The 22,741-nt window shown below is 34.7% G+C and overlaps 2 protein-coding genes across 3 annotated transcripts in view; one reads left to right on the forward strand and one right to left on the reverse strand.

Annotated features, from left to right (window-relative positions):
• Window positions 1-1,645, reverse strand: part of LOC129221590 (serine/threonine-protein kinase VRK1-like) — a 41,359-nt gene extending 39,714 nt beyond the window's left edge. For both annotated transcript variants that reach the window (XM_054856105.1, XM_054856104.1), the window contains exon 1: window positions 1,515-1,645. The gene's annotated coding sequence lies outside the window, so the exon portion shown is untranslated. The remainder of the gene's footprint in view (window positions 1-1,514) is intronic.
• Window positions 1,646-1,935: 290 nt separating this feature from the next.
• Window positions 1,936-22,741, forward strand: part of LOC129220102 (uncharacterized) — a 60,867-nt gene continuing 40,061 nt past the window's right edge. The window contains exons 1-2 of the mRNA XM_054854443.1: window positions 1,936-2,332; window positions 8,039-8,220. Coding sequence (XP_054710418.1) covers window positions 2,011-2,332; window positions 8,039-8,220 — 504 coding nt within the window. The 5' untranslated portion in view covers window positions 1,936-2,010. The remainder of the gene's footprint in view (window positions 2,333-8,038; window positions 8,221-22,741) is intronic.

Consider the following 22,741-nt stretch of genomic DNA (forward strand, 5'->3'; position numbering starts at 1 on the left):
TATATACATATACACACACACACACACACACATATATATATATATATATATATATATATATATATATATTTATAATAATAATAATAATAAAAGTAAAAAACATTGAAAAGACCACACCAAGAGCCCATAGATGCGCAACGCAACAAAACTAAAAAGCCAAGTAAATATAAAATTAAGCAAACAGAATTACAAATAATAAACAAATTATAAATAATTAATGATGATTAAAAGGAAAAATGCAAACAGCTATTAAGTAGGAAAAGATAAAGTATGAATCCAGAGCTCATCAGCCGTGGAGGATTCATTAATTATGGTCAAAAGAACAAAATTTTAGCTATGAACTAAAAGAGAATGTTCAAGCTCTAGTACATGCAATATAGAGTAACAATGGGCAAAAGCACCACTTGCTAGATTTAGCTAGTTTAGCAAGTGGTGCTTTTGCCCATTGTTACTCTATATTGACCTACCGGAACCCAACCCTTTTGCAAGTGAAGCGGATGTTTTTTCTTTGGCAATAATTAGTTGCTTGTTAAATTATGAAATTTTGATGTTGTGTCATTCAGATAGATTATATTGTTGTTACACACCACCACACACCAGTTATGTAAGCTAACGTTTTGCGAGTCTTAAGGCAAGAAAATGCATCAAATTTAGATTTTAAATCAATAGCAAGTACGTTTATCTCAAATTTTGAGTAGTGTCACTTTCCTTGCCAGGGTGTGATATGCTTAAGAGCAAATTTAACACTTAAGATTTGTACTGAATTTAATTGATAATTTTTAAGCATGATCTACATGTGAGGTTCAGAAATCTTGTTAATATGAGCCAGGTGGAGGAAAATAAAGATAATTGGCAGTACTTTTTTATTTTACTGGTGTTTGCACTGCACAACTTCTATTCACTTGACTCTGGTTTCAGGGCACAATGAAGAGTTATGTTTTTCCTATAAAAACTCCAAGTGGGTTTTAAAGTTTACAAGTTTGAACCTTAATTGGTGAATTAAATTTCTTACAGACACAAGAAAACAATTTAAGATACTTTTAAATCTGTGACATGACAGCATTTAAATGCCCAAAACCTCAATGAACCTTCGAAAACACTTTCAAAACAAACTTATAAATAATTGTGCATTGAACAAAAATAAAACGTCGTCAAAAAATAAGAAAGCTGTCAGAAAGATAGAAGTTAGAATGTCGATTATTAAAGAAGCAATATCTTGGAAAAGTAGAACGTTATCGAACGATTATTTCAACTGACACACAAATATGCATTCAAATGTAACTGAATACATATCATAGTTCTTTTAAATGAAAAAAAGATTAATTCAAATACCCTCTAACAATCGGAATAAACTACATCAGTGCAAAATAAGAAAATTAAAAACAATGACACTTTCCCTTGCAAAGAAAGTAAACATATATCAAGACTTATGAATACATCTGTCATTTGACATTTGAACATGCACATAAAACAAGGATTTATATCTCAGAAAACCTTCAATGGGGAAAACTTACCATGGTATGAGCTGACACATTAATTAATATAAACACTTATTTCCCTACCGCCATTAAATTCAAACCATATCATTGTATATAGAATGTCATTATTGCGCCCGTTGTTTCATGTCATGTAGCGGTTGGCGGTCAGACGAATCATTAAACAGTGAAAGTGGTGAAATGTCATTTTTGATAAACAAAAGAAAATTCACTTTAAATCTTTTAAACATGAAATTAAATTTTGTATCTTTTACTTTAGGAATCATGAGGTATAAATGAAAGATTTTACTGAGTGATAAGAGTAATAAAGGAAAAAAAGAGTAAAGTACTTTGTTTTCATAAATAAAAAGTTTAGAATGGCAGTACAGCAACATCTAATGATTGGTGGTTGGTTGGTTGTTTGGTTCTGTATGAAGTTTATGGACAGACATCTGTGTCATTTAAAAGAAGCCAGCTGGTCTGAAACTACATGTAGAAATTAATAAGTGCTAAGCTACAGAATTAATTTTCTTCGATGGAGAATTTTGACTCTATTTGCAATCTTTTACTTAGTAAAAGAAAATTAGAACGTGATCAAGGGGTTTCAAAGCTGACTGAACATTTGGAAAAAGCTAATACTAGCGACATTCAACACATACAAAAGTCACTAATTAAAATTTTGGAAGACGATGAAAGTATATGGGAGGCGAAACATGGATCTCTTCTTGGAGTTAAAGTTTTAATTATAAAAATGAAGAACATGGAGTTTGTTGATGAATCCATTTTTCTTCAGAACATTCTTAAACTATCTACAGCATTCTTAACTCATGATGAAGTGCGGATACGTCTAGCAGCTGGTATTTCTTCTATTTTTTCTTTAAAATTTTTGGTAAAATTGTAAAATGCATTGAACCCTTTCCACCTATTAGAAAAATGTCAACTAATAAGGGATTATACTACATGAAAACATACATAACCATTAACACTAGAACGACTGACATTTTCTGTATACCTAGAAAGACTGAAGGGGCCAGTGTGACCCCTACCCATTTTTGGAGTGAATTCTTTTAAAAATTCTTCCTGAGGGAGTCTACATGCCTGATACACCTTCTTTCATGACTAAATAAAAACTTAAGACTTAATTATTTTTAGTTTTTCTCCCTGTTTGAATTAGTTTTCCTTTCTAAGAGCAATGGCCATCGTTAGGACGGTAAGCAGTCGGTACTGTTTATAGCATTTGGATATCCAATCGGCTGTATAAAGCGGAAGTTACTGGTTAAACTAGAGAGAATGACCTTTTTTTATGCTAGAACAATTAGGAGAAAGGAAAAAAAAATTTTTTTAATTGTAAAAAAGCTTAGGGACCACTGTGGCCCCTCCCGTCTTTCTAGGTATAAGGATCAATACTAACAGTACTATGAGGCGAATGATTAAATGATTAAACAAGCATTCACATAGTGTCATATAATGAAAAGTCAGAAAATTCCATTAAGTTCCGTTAGATATTATCCGAGTTATTAAACAACAAACTACGCAAGCCCCTCCGTCTTTCTAGTGTTAATTGTTTTTGGGAGAAATAACAGCTCTGATTTGTGCTGCTGAAAATGGAATGGAAAAAATTAAAGGGAGGACGTCCTCTTTTGGCGAAGGGGGGGGGGATACTTGCTGGAAGAGTTACTTTCAGGATTTTGCAGTATTCTCCAAAGTTGCTGGCCCTTCCACGACTTGATTTTTCTTTGCTGTTTTACAAAGCAAGTGTTTGTGGTGCTGTTTCATTCACTCCTAAAAGTTTGGGATGGAACTGTAAACAGGGTTCGTACGCTCCTTCAAAACTCCTCCAGTACTCCTTCATTTAGGAAACTTTTTGAATGGCCCTTCAAACTAACTCCTTCATTTTGGTTTAAACTCTTCCAAAACTCCTTCTTTTTTAGTTCAAGGCCACATAATCTTCCTCTATGACAGTAACTTAATACTTCTCCCGATAACTTAACTTTGCCAAAGGGCGAAGGCATAAAGGCAATTTCAATGCTGTAATTTCGTACATTTTTTTTTTCATAAAGATATGATTTACAAATTAATCATAGAAGTCATAAAAGTTGAAGGTGAAAACATTACTAAATGACTAAGACATTTCATTTCATAAGTGAACTAAAACATTCTTTAATGGTGCTTGGCAATTTTTTCAAGTTTTATGATATTTGTTTTTTTCCTCCACCATACTCTCAGCAGCAAAAGTCAGTTTGTCTAATTATTATTTAACTATTTGAAAATACTTAAGTAGATGTAATAAGTTAAGTAATTGTGTTTAAAAAACAATTGTTGCAGGGGTCAATCCAGGCTAAAACTAGGTCCGCTTTGCGGCCCCTTCACAAAATTTCACATTCCAAAAGCGGCCCCATTTACAAAATTTTGCATCGTAAAAGCGGCTCCATTCCCTATATGTAGCAGATACTTGGTAATTAAAATTTGTTTAAATGTATTACTTTTTCAGATCTTTGATTGAATCTAAGAATTTTAAGGACCTTTAATTTTATATATTACATCATTTGCTCTTATTATTTTTGTTAGAGCCTTCTCAATAGAGTAAGACGCCTGAAAATGCTTTGATATTATGTTTTGCCAGGAAAAAAAGGCAAATTAATCAAAATTTCTTTTTTACAAAAGTAAAGAAAGTTCACAAAAATATTTTACTTTTCACAAAATGGGGACTTAGGAAATAAAACCTGGATCAACCCCTGTTTAGTAAATCGTAGTTATGATAATGTAAAAAGGGTCATCCACAAGTGATGTCATACCTTGAGGGGAAGACAGCTTCATAAAATTGTGACAAGGAAAGAAAGAGGGTGGCAATAAGTGACATTACACCATTATTATAACAATATGTTTATAAAAAATGACGTGACAAAAGGAGGAGTAAGGTGAAGTGTGAGTGAAAAAAGGGTGAAGGGGGGTCAAAATGTTGAAAAGAAGTGTGACATCGTTTAAGGACAGCCCGTTAGTACTCCTTCAAAATCTAATTTTACTCCTTCAAAACTTCTTCATTTTATTTTTGAAATTGAGTACAAACCCTGGTAAAAATGACTGAGGGAGAACTTAGTTTTAATTTTAAATTTGCTATAAAATGTTGAATTAATTTAAGAAGTTGATTCTACTATAGAAGGTACAAGGGAGTTGCATATAAGTATGGTGTGCCTGAAAGTACACTTCTAGCAGTGGGAAAATTTTCACCTGCAAACGAATGCAAAAAGAAAATGCCTAAGGCATGAAATATACCCAGAACTTGAAAAGACCTTAGTAAAGCAGGGTTTCCGCTACACTCGCATTTTTCGCAAAATGCGAAAACACAATCGGTTAATTCCATGAATATGTGGACATAGTTGCTAATTTTTAAATTTCATCAAAACTTTTAGTTTTGGATCATAATGTGTAGGAAATAAAACAAATTTTTTGAAATTAATAAAATTCACTGCTATTATTATATCTTAATATTTTTTATGAAGTATTTTTAGAGTGAATTCTGTGACCGAAACTACAAGCTTTATTTTCACAACTTTGATTTTCCTTTAAATTAAAAATTTGAAATGGATCCCTTTCAAAAGTTTTATTAGTCAAGGAAAATGATTCATGAGCACTTGAAAAACATCAAAGTTATTGATAAAAAATATTTTTGAATTTTTTAAAGGTTTTAGAATAATATCTCTGAGACCTGTAATGTCTGTCACAAAAAACATTTTTTTAAGTTTTAACAATTATATGTTTATATCTTATACTTTTATTTATATTTCCTCTTATTCTGTGTTATAAGAAACATGTCCATGTAGTTAATTTTAAAAAACTCAAAGATTGAATTATATGGATGGTTTTTAAATTTGTAATGTCTGTCACATATGTAATGTCTGTCACATGCGTAATGTCTGTCACAATAGTTTATTTAAATATGCAAGCATCAAATTGTAACAATTTCTAAGTTGATTTTGGCAGCAAAAACGGTTTGTCCTGAAATAAATGTTTTGTTCAGGTCAGAAAAAAACATTCAAGCAATGAAAGCAGATTGGGATAATTTGTGAAGAATAGATGATGAAGAAATCAAGGGAATTCCAAATACCAGGAAAGCACACTGTTTCCGTTCTTGCTCTGAAGGGAAAATATTTTATAGTTCAATATCAGACATCAAAAAGGGAATAATTTTTAATTTTAAAACTGGAGAATGCGTGGAAAGCTCTTTAATACCATTACCTCCAGGTAGTGAAGAATTTCAATGCGGTCAGTGGGTCACTGCAACATATGACAGTGAAAAGTTTAATGGTATAATAATTAAAACAGAGGGAGAACAGTACCAAATAAAGTGTCTTGTGCCAGCCAAAATAAAACGACTATTTAAATTTGAGTCAGAAGACCATGCTGTTTGGTATTGCTCCAACTTTGGTCAACTCTCATGGGTTTTACAAACTTTAATAATGTAGTTTAACAATTTTTCATCTTCCAAATCATTTAAGTATTCAATTTGTAACATTTAATGTCATAAGAAATAAATATTTTTCATTTACTGATAGAAATTTAAATAAAAATTTTTCACGTGTAATGTCTGTCACAAAATGTAATGTCTGTCACACAGTTGAAATATTTAAAAAAAAACCTTTTTTGAAATTTTTACTTTTTTCACTTAAATATTGTAGAAAACATTCTTTGTTTACTAACAACTTTTTTTTGAACCCATAACATAAATCAATTCAGAGCAATTGGTTAACAACGAGGCATCGGCTCATTTCCATGTCCATTTTTTGTAATGTCTGTCACAGTGTTTTATTACTTTATAACTCAAAAATTTAATTTAACAAAATGTTGTTTTTTTTTGTATGTAATAAGGGCATAAAAATGTCTTAGTACACCAAAATTTATTAACATATTTTAATATTTGGTACCTGAAACTAAGAAAAATAGTTGTCTGATGTAATGTCTGTCACATATGGAATTAACCAATCTAAATTACAAAAATAAAGCAAGGTATTTTCACTTTTATGCTCAAAAAGGAAAAAATGATATATAATCCGAGAGCTGGCAAACATGGCCATACTAAATTTGATCTTTTTATAAATCTTAGCTGATGTGTTTAAACTACAGTAAACTCCCAATTATCAGCAGAATAGGGTGGCATGGGAACAGCTAATGATTCTAATAATACATGAAGGTAAAACACACGATATAGTGTATGCAATAATTAAAAAATATGAACAATACTCACACAGTATACATTTAAATTGTAGCTAAAAACATTGAGGCTACATTGCACCTACTAATATTGAATCTAAAAAATATATGTATGAATGCTAAATGGGAACAATAACACAATCATTCTTTTGCAACACATTTAATGACCAGTAAAAAAAAAGTTGTTAAAAGACTGGCGGATAATCTGACCGCCGATAATTGAGTTTTCTGTACCATTAAGTTCAAAAGTATTTTGTTTTTATAGGCATTATGTTTTCCCCCAGTAATTATATTGATTGACATTTTAAAAACCAAATTTGTGTCCCCTCAATGCTGAATGTGATTCTAAATTTTTATTTCAAATTTTAATGAAACATTAACTGTATTTATTGTTCTAAAGATGCCCAGTTGAATTTTGAATTTCGCTTTCAACTGGAGATAAAACATACTGAAAAGCACGGGTGCCCCCAAGGGAGAGGGGAGTATGGCGCTGACTGCAGCATTAAAATTGGACAGGGGGGAGTTGAGGGGTATTTTTCTTGTTTGAGTGGGGGTGGAGCTTTTTACGATATTTAGAGGGATGCGCCTCCCTGGAAAAAGGTATTTGTAAGCATATTCATTAACCTTCGACATTTTAGCATTTGCTAAATCTTTTTCCCCAATTTTAGTTTTTTTTTTTCAAAAGAACATTTGAACTCGGCTTAAATCCTGTAGTAAAGTGTATTCAAGTGGCCAGAGAGCAAATTAACTGGACCAATCGTCTGTGAAAAAGCAGAAGTTTTCACAAAAAATATTGGCATTGTAAATTTTATGGATTTTGTAGCAGTTGATGGTAGAATTTTAGTAACTGAGTTCTCTACTGATGAAGATATTTTGAGAGAAGGTCAAGTGTAAACCAGTGATAAAACTACCTTCAATTCAAGATGCAAGACGATCAGAAAATGCATTGCACGTTTTTATAGCATTCTGTCTGCTCAGAAGTAATGTTCGATAACATTTTTAAAAAAATATTTTTTTTTAATTTTTAGCAAATAAAAATTGTTATAGTTCAGCATAAAAATTTAATTTGTTTAGCAGTCTATACAAACTCTTGAATTTATATGATTATATTAGATGTCAATTATGACATGCACATTTATCTTTGACATATTGCTCTATCACTTCTTTGCTCATGTTATGAATTTAATAAGTTTTAATGGTAGTATTTTATTTAAGTCTTGTGGTTTTGTTTCTTCTTTCAAAAGTCGAATTTTCAATAACTGGGGAATTTTTCTCTTTTCCCTGCAACTTCAATTTATGAAAGTTTGACTATAACCATCTAGATTTTATTTAAATTTACATTTTTTAACTTTTAGGTGAAGTACTTGGAAGTATGTGCTTTCTGAAAGGGCCTGAAATTTATGGACTAACTAAAGATTATGTACTTCAATTGATAACGGATAATTTAGAGCGAGATTCTATGGATACTGATTCTGCTTTTGTCGAATCCAATGAAGATACAAGTGCGGAGAAAATTAGACAAGGACAGAGAATTCGGGTAATTTTTGCATTATACATTATATTAAACATGCCCTTTGGTATTGGCAAAATTTGAAACGATGGGCCTGACTATTGATTTTAAGTTCCTTGAAGTTCACTTTTGGTGCTGTCATCTTTGAAATTATTTTCGATTATCAATTGTTATTCATTTTGATAAATTTTAGCAACTGAATTTTGTCCTCTGTCCGTATGTTCTTTTCTTCAGACTTCACAGATTAAGCCATCTATATGAATGAAACGAAATTTATATATATGTGTGTGTATGTTCTCTATACAAATCCAGTTTACGTCCGATCTTGACCAAATTTGGCAGGGAGGTACTTGGGCACCCAAGAAAGAATCTAGGGAGAGTTTTACAACTCCAAAAAAGAACCGAACCATTCAAATTTTAACTTTAGGACCCGAAAATGGCATTAAATGGTTCTTTCAACCCAAAATAATTTTCTTAAGTCTCATTCAAAAGCCTGCAAACAATACCCCTAAAGTGTATTTACTTCCTTTGAGTTACAACAAAACCTAGGCTGTTAAATCACCAAGAAAAAAGTTATAGGCATTTTTAAGCTGAACGGAACCTACATATCACATCTGAAATTTATCCTTTGCCAATGAGATCAATTTAAATTAAGATGAAAAAACCCATTCCAGAAGAAAGATCTGTTGCCATATTTTTTTCTGGACTGTGAACGAATAAAATTCTTGCGTTTGCTTTGAGGTAAAATTTTACACTATTCTTTATTTTTTGGCCTTTTTTTTTACTGCCAGCAGGAAGATAATCAACTATTTTAGGTGTGTTAATGGAGGGTTGCATTTAATTTTTTCGGAACTTTCAGATCTGCCGTTAACAAAACTTAAGAATTTTTTCTTTTCCACAGGAAATTTTACAGTATTTTTTCCCCCCATTATTTAAGCCTAATTGTTGAACACCCACTTTTCAATGACATAACTTTTATATTTGATGTAGACCGGGCAAAGTGGAGCAACGCAGTTATTTTGAAAATAAAGTTATGATGTAAATCTAAAAATTGATCAACTTATTCCTCATTTGAATCTTTTGCAATGAAGTATGGGTTTGATTAAATTAAAGATTTTGAGGGATTTGAAAAAAATGTTTTTTTTTTTTTTTTTTTAAAACTTGTAATGCCTTAAAAAGTGAATAATTCAAAGGCATTCTTGAGGGCAAAATATTTATTGTTTGAAAGTAGCATTGAATTGCAGAAAAATGATACCTCATTTTCATTTTGTTGCTACGCAGCTACATTCTGCCTTGTTTTCTAATGGGAGCTCAATGCTTTTTAAATCTAAGAAAGTAAATAAATTGTTTTTCCATTGTAGATAGAAAACTCAGATAGCTTTAAAAAATACTGTAACAAATTTAAATATTTTGTAAGAATTAAGAAATATCAGGAGTGGCAATTAATGTTGGGAAATACCAAGTGCTACATTTAGGTCATGAAAATAGGTGTACAAGTTATCTCCTATACAAGCGCAGACCCCGTAGAGTTCCTATTTTTCCTACTTTTTAGAGTTCTCTCCTTATTTTCCTACTTTTTCCTTTTTTTTCCTACTTTTTCTTTCTTTAGTATAGCACTTCTAATTGTGCTTTTTTTTTTTACAATGCCGCACCGATAATTTTTTGCATGTTTCAATTTTAAAAAGCAAAAGAAACAAGCGAATCCTAAGTTTTTAATTCACTGACTAAAGTAGTTTCTGGAAGGAACACTGCGGCGTCTGCGTGTTTCAAAGTTAAATATTCGTAAGTGACTTTTATGCTGTTGCAGCGTTTATGATCGACCTTTTTTATCGCCCCGACTTCAGTCCTACTGTTTTAACGAAACAATAAAGAAACAGATACTGACCCATTCTGATGCAATTATATATTATTTACCCCTCAATTAGAAGCTTTAATTAAAGTAAACGGCCGACTGTCCAAAAAGTGCGCGAAAAGCCGAATTTCCTATTTGTCAATTTTTTGTATAGTTGATTACAGTGGCGCACCCAGGGGGGCAGCTAAGGGGCTTAAGCCCCTCCCAGAAGCAGGAAGACGAACCCCCTTGACCAAAGAGAGCCTAAAATTGCATTTTTTAGCCTTGAGTTTTAGAAATTTTCTGGGAGAGAGCACTCATTTTCCAATTCCCATCATAATTTCACCAAAGATAACTTCAATTTTTTTTAAAGACTTTAAATTCAAAAAATTTCTGAGAGAGAGCTACTTTTCCTCTCCTTCTCCTCTAACTGGTACAAATATAGCCTAAAGCGAGTTTTGGGAACTTTATTTTCAAAGTATTTCCAGTACGGAACTTCCGCATCTCCCTCCTTTGTGTATCAATCCAAAAGATAACTGCAAAATCTGCTTTAATTCGGAGAACTCCCGTATATTCCATGCTATATCCCTTGGTACACTTAATATAGTTGAAAATTGTGTTTCTAGACCCTCTATGTCGAAAATGTTTCTAGGAGAACCCTTGAAATCACCAAACATAGCATGAAAATGTATTTTTTGGGCTTCAATTTTGAAGCATTACCGACAGTCCCCGCCCCCCCCCCCATCAATCTTTTAATATTTCAGCAAATAGTCTACATTTGCGTTTCTATAACTTCAATTTGAAAACATTTCTGAGCGGAGCCCCTGAACCCTGACTCTCTTCTCCTAACACCATCAAAAGTAGAAGAAATGCATTTTTAAGACATGAATTTCAAAAAATTTCCGGTTGAGAGCCCCCTAACCTCACTTTCACGTCACCACAATTTCATAAATCTTTAATTTTTAAATAAATTTTGGAATTTAGAAATTTCAATTTAGCAATGTTCTCGAGGAGGAAAGCCTTTTCATCTTCCCTTAATGTCCCTAAAATTTCATTCTTAATGCTTCACTTCAGAAAATTTTCGGGGCAGTTCTCATGAAACGCCCACCTCTGTCTGTTCTCTGAAGTCACTAAGAACTCCCGGAAATTAGGTTTTTTTCGGTACTTTTAGTGTTTTGTAGACTTTTAACTTTTATTACGGGGGAAGGCCTTTTGAAGCTTCATTGATTTTGCCTTTGACTTCACTTATCAGAGCTCCTCGCGAAACTTCTAGCCCCTCCCAGGCAGGGTTGGCTTTCTGCTAGCAGAAACTGGCAAAAACTTAAAAATGTCTTTAATAACTCAAGTAATTAGTAAATGATATTTGCTTAAGTAAACTAAAAAATTAAACATCATTTCATCATTTAAAAAAATAAAATCCCATGCTAGTGCCCTTGATTTAGTTCAGAAAGGGAACTTTCCAATTGCAGAGGCTCGTAGTATTTGGATTAATTTAACAAAGGATAAAAAATCATACAGGGATGCTTAGGAAAGAGGAGTGACATACAGAATTATTTATAAAATTTCATTTTTTTTCTTGCAAAGAGTATTTGAAAAAAAAAAAAAAAAAACGGCAAAACTTAAATGGGCAAAACGTTCCCCATTTTTGGAGAAAAACCGGAAATCAATTTAAATGCGAGATTCCGTTTTTATTTCTTTACATTTTTAAAAGTTGGGGAAAAGAGCCACAAGCAAATATGTACTGTATTTTTTTTTTCTTTTTGCTGCGTATTTTCTACTCTGATATATCATCAATATCGAGGAGTTGCTCATTTTTATGTACTGCATTTATGGCAATGCGGCATTTCGGAACATATAAAATTTTTTTGACAGACTCTTACTCTTTTCGGGGTGCGGCAATTATACCGATGTGGCGTATCTACTGTAAGTTATTGTACTCAGGCCGTTTGATCAAGGGGGGGGGGAGTGGAAGAGATATATGCTGGTATTTGATACCAGGTGCTCCCCCTCACTCTCAATTTCGTGAACAATATCTGAATGAATATTTTTGTCGTATGATGAGGATTGAACGAAACTACATGTCTTCTGCATAGAGAACATTAGTAACTGATCTTTGGCTTTGATAAAAATGTTATGTTTACCATGCATGTATTTTTCCTTTTTTTTTTTCAGTGACAAATTTTGGAACAAGAAAGAGGTAAAAAATCATCAAACCAATAAAACAATATTCGTTTTTATTGCTTGATTCAAATAAAAACTGGCCCGTCATTCTGATTTTCCCCCGGGAGTGGCTAGCAAAGGATATATACTGAATGCAAATATTATCTGAAAACAACCAAATTCGCACAAACTTGTTTAGTTGAGGATTAATTTGCCAAAGCCAGTGAGGGGAGAAATTGACCCCACTGATCCCCATAAATGACGTGCCTGAAACAAAAATTTATGTTGAATGCTAAAAGTACACAACATAATACAAACCCTATAGTTTACTTATTTCGTTATTTATTTAGTTTAAATACTTTATTATAAATTTTATGTCCCATATTTAAGAACAAATTTATTTTAGTTCTGCATTTTCAGTCTTTTTCCTTTTCTTCAAATTCAAACATCTGCCCCTGTTTATGCAAGAATGCATGTCAGCTGTTGATTATTTTTAACTAAAACTAATTTAATATTTGCTTTGCTTTTTGTATCATAGTTTATGACAACAGGAGCTGAAAGTGTTAGTATTTTCAAATGATAAATGGATGCTCTTGAAGGAATGTTTTCGTTTTTGACAAAACAAATCTTTGACAAAAATGGTTTTATTGCACCAAAGTATGAGTTTCATTATTTTTTTTTTCCGACCGCTATATTGCATTTTATTCTTTTACACTTAAAAATTTTATTACTGTATTGTTGAAAAATGTTTCTTTGTTTGGATTTTATTTTCATATATCTTTGTTTCTACCAATTTATTTTTCATACTGATGATTGCCAGCTTGTTTCTTTCGTTTTGTTTTTGCGACTCGGCCTTTCATTAAATCCATTTAATACTTCAAAAATACTGTTAGTTTATTTTTTGGACAGTTTTAAATCAAAAATACTGTTAGTTTATTTTACATTAGAAATAAAATTTACTCTAAATTTGTTTCCTCTTTACATGTGTGTGTGTGTAGTCCCATCTCTTCCTATTTTTTTTCATACTTTTTTAAGTGATTTTTTTCCTACTTTTTCAATTTTTTATTCCTTATTTCCTACTTTTCCCCCCCAAAAAACCACTTTGGGGTCTGCAAGCGGCATTCAAATTATCTGACTATTTTGACAAGATTACTGGACTATTTCTGGCATTATGCCCGGCAGACAGCCATTACATGATTTGGTTTACCACAAAATAAACAGTGAACAGGACTGGGTCGAGTCGATTCATTTGACCGAGAATTTGAAGAGTCCAGTTTATTACTCCGAGAGTTCCACATAGGGCAATCGGACAAAGGGTGGCTTCCCTGTGAGCATATGCGACATGATTTGATAAATTTATCCAAAGTCGCAGTCAAATTTTGGACCTGTTGAGCCAATGCTTCAACTTGTGGGTTTGCACTGCTCTGGCCCTGTGTATGTAAAGCATTAGTCATTGAAAGATGGGATCTCTCAAGCATACAAAAAATTTTGTGGGCTTTGTTAACTAATTCTTGAAATTCAGCGGTATCGCAGTCAATCAATTTATCCTTAAGGCATTTTGGAACAGCCTGAATAAACTGCATACTCTTAATATGAGACAAAGCCTTATCATCATTCAATTTTGTGTATACCTGATGAGCCGCTTTTTCGATGACTAATGCTTTACATACACAGGGCCAGAGCAGTGCAAACCCACAAGTTGAAGCATTGGCTCAACAGGTCCAAAATTTGACTGCGACTTTGGATAAATTTATCAAATCATGTCGCATATGCTCACAGGGAAGCCACCCTTTGTCCGATTGCCCTATGTGGAACTCTCGGAGTAATAAACTGGACTCTTCAAATTCTCGGTCAAATGAATCGACTCGACCCAGTCCTGTTCACTGTTTATTTTGTGGTAAACCAAATCATGTAATGGCTGTCTGCCGGGCATTTTTGGCCACCAACGCCAGTATGCCGAGACCTATTAATCAGGCACCTGAATTTTCTGCTCCTCGATTTCCACATAGGCCAAGATTTGACCCACCTTTTCAACATGACCCTGTTGGGGAAAATTTTCAACCAAATCAATTTGCTCCTCAGCAGCCTTTAAACTTCAGGGGGGGGGTCATCAATGGGGGACGCTTTTGTGTACGGAGTGTATTGCGTGTAGCACTATCCATTAGCAGCAGACGAATGATCAAGGCTTGCAAGTATATTACGATACATTTATTAACACGTACACACACACGCGGCCGAAGCCGATCGAACTTTTTGAGGACTGACTAACTACAGTGAACAAGTTACGGTTACAGTTACACATACAAATACGATTACGATTACAAACATAAATACATAACATTCCTCCCCCCTAAGTTTTATAGTCTTTAAACCATTCTGGTGGACGCCTGTTCCTAACAGGCCTCTGAGACTGTGGCCCAGGACCGGGGCCGCTTGCAGTCACTGCGCCAGGATCATCATTAGTCGAAGACTGCACTGGGTCGTTGTCGACATCATCTACTAAAGGCAAATCATCAGACATTGTAGGAGAGTCCTGAGAAGAACCTGAAGATTGAGCTCGCACTGGTGATCTCGGTAGAATATCTGAGTAGATTTCATCGGAATAATCAGAAATATCCGACTGAGAAGTCGGAACAACCCGGCTCCTTAGTTGATCAACGTGTCTTCGCCAGACTATGCCCTCATCCGTTTGTACTAGGTATGTAGTCATACCAAGAACTTCTGTAATTGTAGCGGGAACCCACTTCCGATGAGGAGGGAATCCTAGTGCATAAACAGCTTCTAAGGGAGCGAACATTTTTACCCTTGTGCGATTATTTAAGTTGTCCCGTTCTTGTTTAGTGTTAATGGCTTCTGATAAGTCAGGATGCAATTTGTCAAGACATGTTTTTAATCTTCGATTCATCAGCAGCTCTGCAGGAGACACGCCTGTAGTAGAATTTGGTGTCGCGTGTTGAGAAAGTAAGAATGCTGCAAGTCTGTATTCCCAATTTCCTGTAATAATTCTCTTTAAGGCATTCTTAGTCGTCTGCACCATGCGTTCCGCCTGTCCATTTGAAGATGGATGATGCGGTGCAGTAGGAACAAATTTTATACCGTTCCTAACCAAAAAATCTTGAAATGCTTCAGAAGTGAAGGATGGACCATTATCCGAGACTAGTATATTGGGTATACCGTGAGTAGCAAATAATTTTCTTAATGCATTTATCGATGCCGCGGACTTGGTGGAAGGAACCCGCACTACTTCCAACCACTTAGAAAATGAGTCAACAACAATAAGAAATAACGAATTTTGAAATGGACCCGCATGGTCGATGTGGATTCGAGCCCATGGAGTCTTCGTGTTTTCCCACGGAATAACCGTTTTTGGAGGTACATTTCTTGTCTGTTGACACGTTTCACATGAGTTGACCACCTTTTCTACATCTTTGTCGATGCCAGGCCACCAGACATAGCTTCTAGCAAGAGCTTTAGTTTTAACAATACCCTGATGAGTATTATGTAATATTCCCAACAGGTCAGCTTGAGCTTTTTTTGGAATAATTACCCTTGCTCCCCATAGCAAGCAACCTTTGTGTACCGACAGTTCTAACTTTCTTGTGTAAAACGGTTCAAATACCTTATCGGGATTTTGTTCGGGCCATCCCCTCCATGTCCAGTTGAGAACTCGAGATAATATGGGATCTAGGGCTGTAAGACGAGCTAAATCGGCACATTTTAAAAGCGGCTTCTTCAAAGCTTCCAACAACAAAATTTCCATTGGAGGATTTTCTTCGTTGGACGATATTGGCTGTGGAAGGCGACTTAGACCGTCAGCGTTGGTTATTTCTTTTCCTGGTTTATAGACTAAATTGTAATCATATGAACTTAACATGATCGACCATCTCTGCATTCTTGGTGAGAGCATTGAAGGTATAGGTTTGTTCGGAGCTAAAAGTCCTAACAACGGTTTGTGATCGCTGCGAATTTCAAATTTCTGTCCAAATAAGAAGTTATGGAACTTCTTTACACCTTGAATAATAGCCAATGCTTCTTTGTCGATTTGTGCATATTGACGTTCTGTTTTATTCATCGTTCGTGAATAATATGCTATTGGAGCTTCGGTGGCATCTTCTAGTTGATGACTTAACACAGCTCCGATTCCAAATTGAGATGCGTCACAAGTTAAAATGATGGGCTTCTTTTCGTCAAAATGAGTAAGTAGAGTTTCCGCCGACAGGAGTCGCTTTACCTTTTCAAATGCAGACTGATGAGTGTTTGTCCACGTCCAGTGAGCATCCTTGTCTAAGAGACGATGAAGTGGTTCGGCTATGTCAGCCTTGTTTTTCAAAAACACATGATAAAAGTTTAAAAGTCCTAAAAATGCTTGAAGCTCTTCCTTGGACTTGGGAGTTGGAGCATTGCGAATAGCATCAACCTTGTCTTTGGTTGGCTTAATTCCATCTTTATCAATGTGAAATCCTAAATATTGAATACTTGAAGCTCCGATGATGCACTTTTCTTTGTTGAGTCTTAAGCCAGATTCTGAAAACTTCTTTAAAACTTGCCTGAATCTTTCTGTAAGTTCTTCCATAGTTGATCCTTTTATTAAAACATCATCAAAATACGGCAGCACGCCTGGAATACTCGATAACAGCCTTTCAATGAACTGTTGAAAAATTCCGGGAGCAGAAGATATTCCAAATTGCAAGCGTTTACATTTAAATGCACCCTTGTGAGTTACGATTGTCTGGGCCATAGCACTGTCTTCATCAACGGTGAGTTGTAGGTAAGCTTGCGAAAGATCTAGTTTGATGAAATAACGACTACCTGCAAGTTCAGCTAACACTTGACTCACAGCAGGAACTGGATATGGGTATTGACCCAAAGCTCTGTTTAATGTGCATTTATAATCACCGCAAAGTCGAATTTCTCCATTGGATTTTAGAATCGGGACCACAGGAGTTGTCCATTCTGCATAATCCACCGGCTCAATTGCCCCTTGTTCTTGCAACCGTTGCAATTCCTTCTCGATTTTTTGTTTTAGTGCATATGGCACCGTTCTAGCTTTTAATTGGATTGGGCGAAAGGTTGGATCTAATTTGAGTGTGATAGGTGCACCTTTGTAAGTCCCTAACTCATCTTTGAAAACGTCTGAAAATTCTTCCACCACACTGTCCAGAGTTAAGTTACTGATCCTATGAACTCCAGTTAAACATATTCCTAATGGCTCAAACCAATTTGTGCCTAGCAAGCTTTCTCTAGGCTCCTTAGCAATTAAAATTGGAAGTTTTCCTTTGAAAGATGAATAACGCACGTCAACGTCACACTGTCCTAAAATTTTGACAGCATTCTTATTGTAATCTCTAATTATGTAAGGACAATTTTCTAATCTCGGAGGATTAGTAGGGAACAGTTCTTTAAATGTAAAATTATCAATAATTGTAACTTTAGCACCCGAGTCAACTTCCATTATAACTGGCGATTCATTTATATGAACAGTAGCTTTCAATTTTGAACAGTTAACATTGTTTACACATAAATATTTTAACTGCAGAGACTCAACATCAGGAACAGTGTCGATTAAATTTGCAGAATTAGTGTTAAAATTTTTCTTAAACACTTGCTTATTATTTGGAAAATTATTAGATTTACTTCTACATACCCTTGCAATATGTCCTTTCCTCTTACAGACATGGCATTCAGCATCTTTAAATTTACACTGTATTCTAGGGTGATTACCCCCACAGCCAGAACAGTTCTTAGATTTTGAACGATCTTTGTTTACATTCTGTTTCTGATTCCACTTGTGAGTTGAGTTGTTATTCCTGACTTGAATCGGTTTCACGGATAACGAATCAGAATTTCGTATTTCTTTTACGTTTCTACTAGCAGTTTCCGCTGCAATTGCTTTATCCAGGGCATCCGAAAACGTTAGAGAAGTTTCAGAGAGTAATCTTCGTTGTAGATTTTCATCTTTAATTCCACAAACCAATCTATCTCTTAACATTACTTCTAGCGATGCTCCGAAATTGCAATGTTCTGCCAATCTTCTTAATTCAGAAACAAATGAAGAAATTGTTTCTTCGTTTTGTTGTTTCCTACGATAAAATAAATATCGCTGAAATATTTCGGATGGTTTGGGCGAAAAATGAGCTTTAACAGTTTTAATCAAATCTGGGAACTTGATACTCGTTGGGACGCTCGGTGATACCAAGGAACGTATTACAGAGTATGTGTCAGGACCACAAACGCTTAAGAATACAGCACGTTTTTGTTCATCTTTTTCAATAGAATTTGCTTCAAAGAAACATTCCAATCTTTCGTAGTAAGAGTCCCACGACAAAGGTTTCGATAAGTCAAAATGTTCCAGAGTTCCGATAGTAGACATGATGGCGAAAATTTTGCACACAATTTCAAAAATTTACACTCGTAAATGCTTTTAATACTTGCAATTGGTCTTGATATAGGCGAAAACAACTTACAGAACATGCAGAATTGCATCGGCGTCAGTTTCGATTTTGTTCACAAAGAACACAAAAGTTCGTTCTGCTGATTCCACGATGATTCATCATCCGGTCCTCGTCGCCAAAATTTTTGTGTATGGAGTGTATTGCGTGTAGCACTATCCATTAGCAGCAGACGAATGATCAAGGCTTGCAAGTATATTACGATACATTTATTAACACGTACACACACACGCGGCCGAAGCCGATCGAACTTTTTGAGGACTGACTAACTACAGTGAACAAGTTACGGTTACAGTTACACATACAAATACGATTACGATTACAAACATAAATACATAACAGACGCCATGACTCCACCCTCCGACACCAATTCTCAAAATGTCCCTAGGTGTTCAGGTACATATCCCGACTTAAACAAATTTTTGAATGAGCCAGTGGCAAACTCTCCACAGCACGTAGGGGAATTTTTAATGTCCTTTTCGACTCAGGCTGATAAAAAAAAGATTCATGAGTACATATTTAATGCATACACTAACTGCACCCTGCCTATCGTTATTGCTAATTTTGGTGATTTGAATATACCTTTACTCTTAGATAGTGGGTCGACTGTCTGTTTGTTGCCCAGATGTGTTTTTGATGATGTTAAGAGTGCTACTAAATGCAGATATTTATCTCGGGGGGTTCACATCCAAACAATCAATTCAACTCTTAATTTTGCTTGTTGTGCTGAAATTTCATTTAAAGTGGGTAATTTTTTTTTCAAACATGCCTTTTATGTATCAGATTTTGCGCCAAATTTATTTCAGGGTATTTTAGGGTTTGACTTCATGAAAAGCACAATGTTATAATTGATCCAAGGAATGATATGGTCACTTTTGACAATATGAAGGCTGCGTTGGTTACTCCGACTGAATTAAAGGGTCAGCCAAAATTAGTTAATGCAATTTGCAATGATAAAATTTTTCCTGTGCACTTAGAAAAAAAATTAATCGTTCCCCCTGGTGAAACTGCACTTGCATTTCTTAAAGTTAAGAATGTATCCCAATTAAATTGTGAAATTTTTTTTGATCCTGACATGTCACATCCTGCAATGGAAGTTCATCCCGCAATTCAATCTGTCGAAACATCACGATTTTCTACTTTGGTCCGAAATGTTGGAAATATCCCCATTCACATTAATAAGGGGGCAGCTTTTGGTACCGCCTTTTCTGAATTTGAAATTTCAAGACCAAATGATACTTCTGTAAATATTGAAGATCAATTTTGTAATTTAATCACTGCTTCGGAGGAAACTTTAGCTCTTCGTAAAGCTGAACTCTCTCCTTCAGATTTTAAGTTAGATCACCTACCTAATGATAAAAAGGAAATTTTGTTAGATTTGGCTCTTAAAAATTATCCCACGTTTAGTAAATCTTTAAAAGCATTAGGGTGTACCGATGTAATTAAACCAACTATTCAATTAAGAAATGAAAACCCAATTCGAACTTTGCCTTTTCCGATCCCGCAGGCACTTAAAGAACAGGTAAAAGATGAACTCGCTGAATTACAGGAGGCTGGAATTATTAAACGGAATGTTAGCTCCTGGCAATGCCCTATGATCCTGGTTCGTAAAAAAAAAGACCCTAATAACCCATTAGCTCCTCCAAAGTATCGCATGGCGTTGGACTTACGTTTGCTCAACTCAGTTATTGAGAATTCCTCATATCCAATGCCAAAAATCATTAGTATTATTAATGACGCCTCCGCTTATCCTTTTTATTCCGTGTTAGACCTTCACTCTGCTTATTGGCAAATTGCCCTGCCAGAGGAACTTCAGGATATTTTTACTTTTTTTACCGAGTTTGGCTCCTTTGCAAATTGCAGACTCCCCTTTGGTCTAAAGTCAAGTTCGTCGTTTTTTCAATGTTTGTCTGATCGTATAATTGCCGAGCTAAATTGTCAGGGAATTTCGAGTATTTTTGCATTTCAGGATGACTACTTGGTTGGGAGTCAAAACTTTGATGATATGGTTCACAAATTACAATCTATCTTTGCCACTTTAGCCAAGTACAACTTAACCTTGTCTCCTGCTAAGTGTGTTTTCTTTACTGACAACATTGACTATCTCGGGTTTAATATCTCCCACAACAAAATTGCCCCTATTTAATCTAATGTGGCTAAGATCACAAAATTTGCTCCTCCTAAAACTGTCTGTCAGGTTAAGAGTTTTTTAGGCCTTTGTAGTTTTTATCGCATTTAATTCCAAAATTTGCACATCTGACTGCTGTATTAAATGAGTTAACAAAAAAGAATGCTAAATTTGTGTGGGAAGAGATTCATCAGGAAGCGTTTGACAAACTGCAAAATATTTTTTTCTCTCAACCATTTGTAGCCCTACCAAAATGGGATGAACCTTTTTAAGTACACACTGATGCAAGTGGATTAGCCATTGCAGCTGTGTTATTACAAGACCATGAGGGTACTTTGAAGCCGGTTTCATATTACAGTAGGTCTTTGTCGAAATCTGAGAAAAATTACCCTCCTATAAAATTAGAACTGTTGGCAATTTACAGTGGGGTGACAGCTTTTAAAATGTATCTATTTGGACGTACATTTGTTTTGATGACTGATAGTGAGCCACTTGTAGTGTATGGGAAAACATCTTTACCAGCCGATGTCACCACACGGTGGTTACTCGAACTGAGCCATTACTCTTTCGAAAAGAAATATTTGCCCGGAAAATTAAATTGTTTAGCCGACTTTTTTTCTCGTTCACCAGATCCTGATTTACGGGAACCTGCCATGAATCCGGATGTGGAGGCGAGCCTAATTTTGCCATTCGCTGAAATTAATGCTCTTATTGATAGTAATGATTTTTCTTTAGACCCACCAAATGAGGTATCTAATGAATCCTTCTTAATTGCTCAAAAGAACGATACTAATATCCAGGAAATTGTTTCATGCCTAAATTCTGCTTCTTTAGCTCATCCAAAGTGTTATCAATATTTTTATATTTCACAGCCTTCTGGGTTATTGATGCACATACAAAATAATTCTTCTTCTCAAATTGTTGTTCCGTCTAGTTTAAAGGGTAAAATTTTGAAGATTGCTCACATGTCTCACATTGGTGTCAAAAAAACATATGAAATTGTGTCTGCAAAGTATTTTTGGAAGGGAATATTTTCTGATGTGCAAAATTATGTGTTGAGTTGTCACGAATGTATTAAATTCAAGCCTTATTCACCTAAACCCGCCCCTTTACAGAATATGTGGATTCCTCGTCGCCCTGCTGAATTTGTGAGTGTTGATATTCTGGGTCCAATAAAAGATTTTGGGCATATTTTAACTGTTGTTGACCACTTTTCAAAACATCTCACTTTGTATCCATTGAGTAACTTAACTGCCAATACTGTTGCCAAACATTTGTTGAACTACATTTCCATTCATGGGAGAATGGCATTTTTGCTCTCTGATTTGGGTCGGCAGTTTGATTCTGATGTTTTTCATACTTTAAATAAAGCACTAGGAATTAAAATCAGTCATTCTTCTCCTAACCACCCGGCTTGTAATGCTGTTTCTGAAAGAGTGAACACGTCAATCAAGAATAGTCTACTTACATTATGAAGTAAAGGGGTTTCTCTAAATAATGCCATTGCAATTCATCAGTCAGTATATAATTCGTCTAAACATTTTTCAACTGGATACACTCCTAATTTTTTGCATTTTGGACGTGAGTTGTCTTTGTTTTTTGATACATTCCGGGATGACATTCAGCCACAATTTTTGAACACTGCTCATTATATAACTGAAATTTTGAATGATTTAAAAATTGCATATGAGTCTGCATACTCTGCATTGGAACGTGCTCAAGTGACACAAAATTCCAGACAGAAGGATAAATCCAAGCTCAGAGTTTTAAATATTGGGGATATTGTTTATTTAAAATCTTCTTCGACCTTGCGACCAAAATTCTTAGGACCTTACTCCATCACTGAGAAAGTGACTGATGTCAATTACAAGATAAAAATATTGAGTGACGAAACTGCTAAGCCTTTCTTAGTACATATTAATCGCCTTCGCCTTGCACCTAAACGTCGGACTGATTTAGAATTTGATGTAATTGAGTCTA

The sequence above is a fragment of the Uloborus diversus genome, chromosome 4, assembly GCF_026930045.1.
Source record: "Uloborus diversus isolate 005 chromosome 4, Udiv.v.3.1, whole genome shotgun sequence".
Taxonomy (NCBI): domain Eukaryota; kingdom Metazoa; phylum Arthropoda; class Arachnida; order Araneae; family Uloboridae; genus Uloborus; species Uloborus diversus.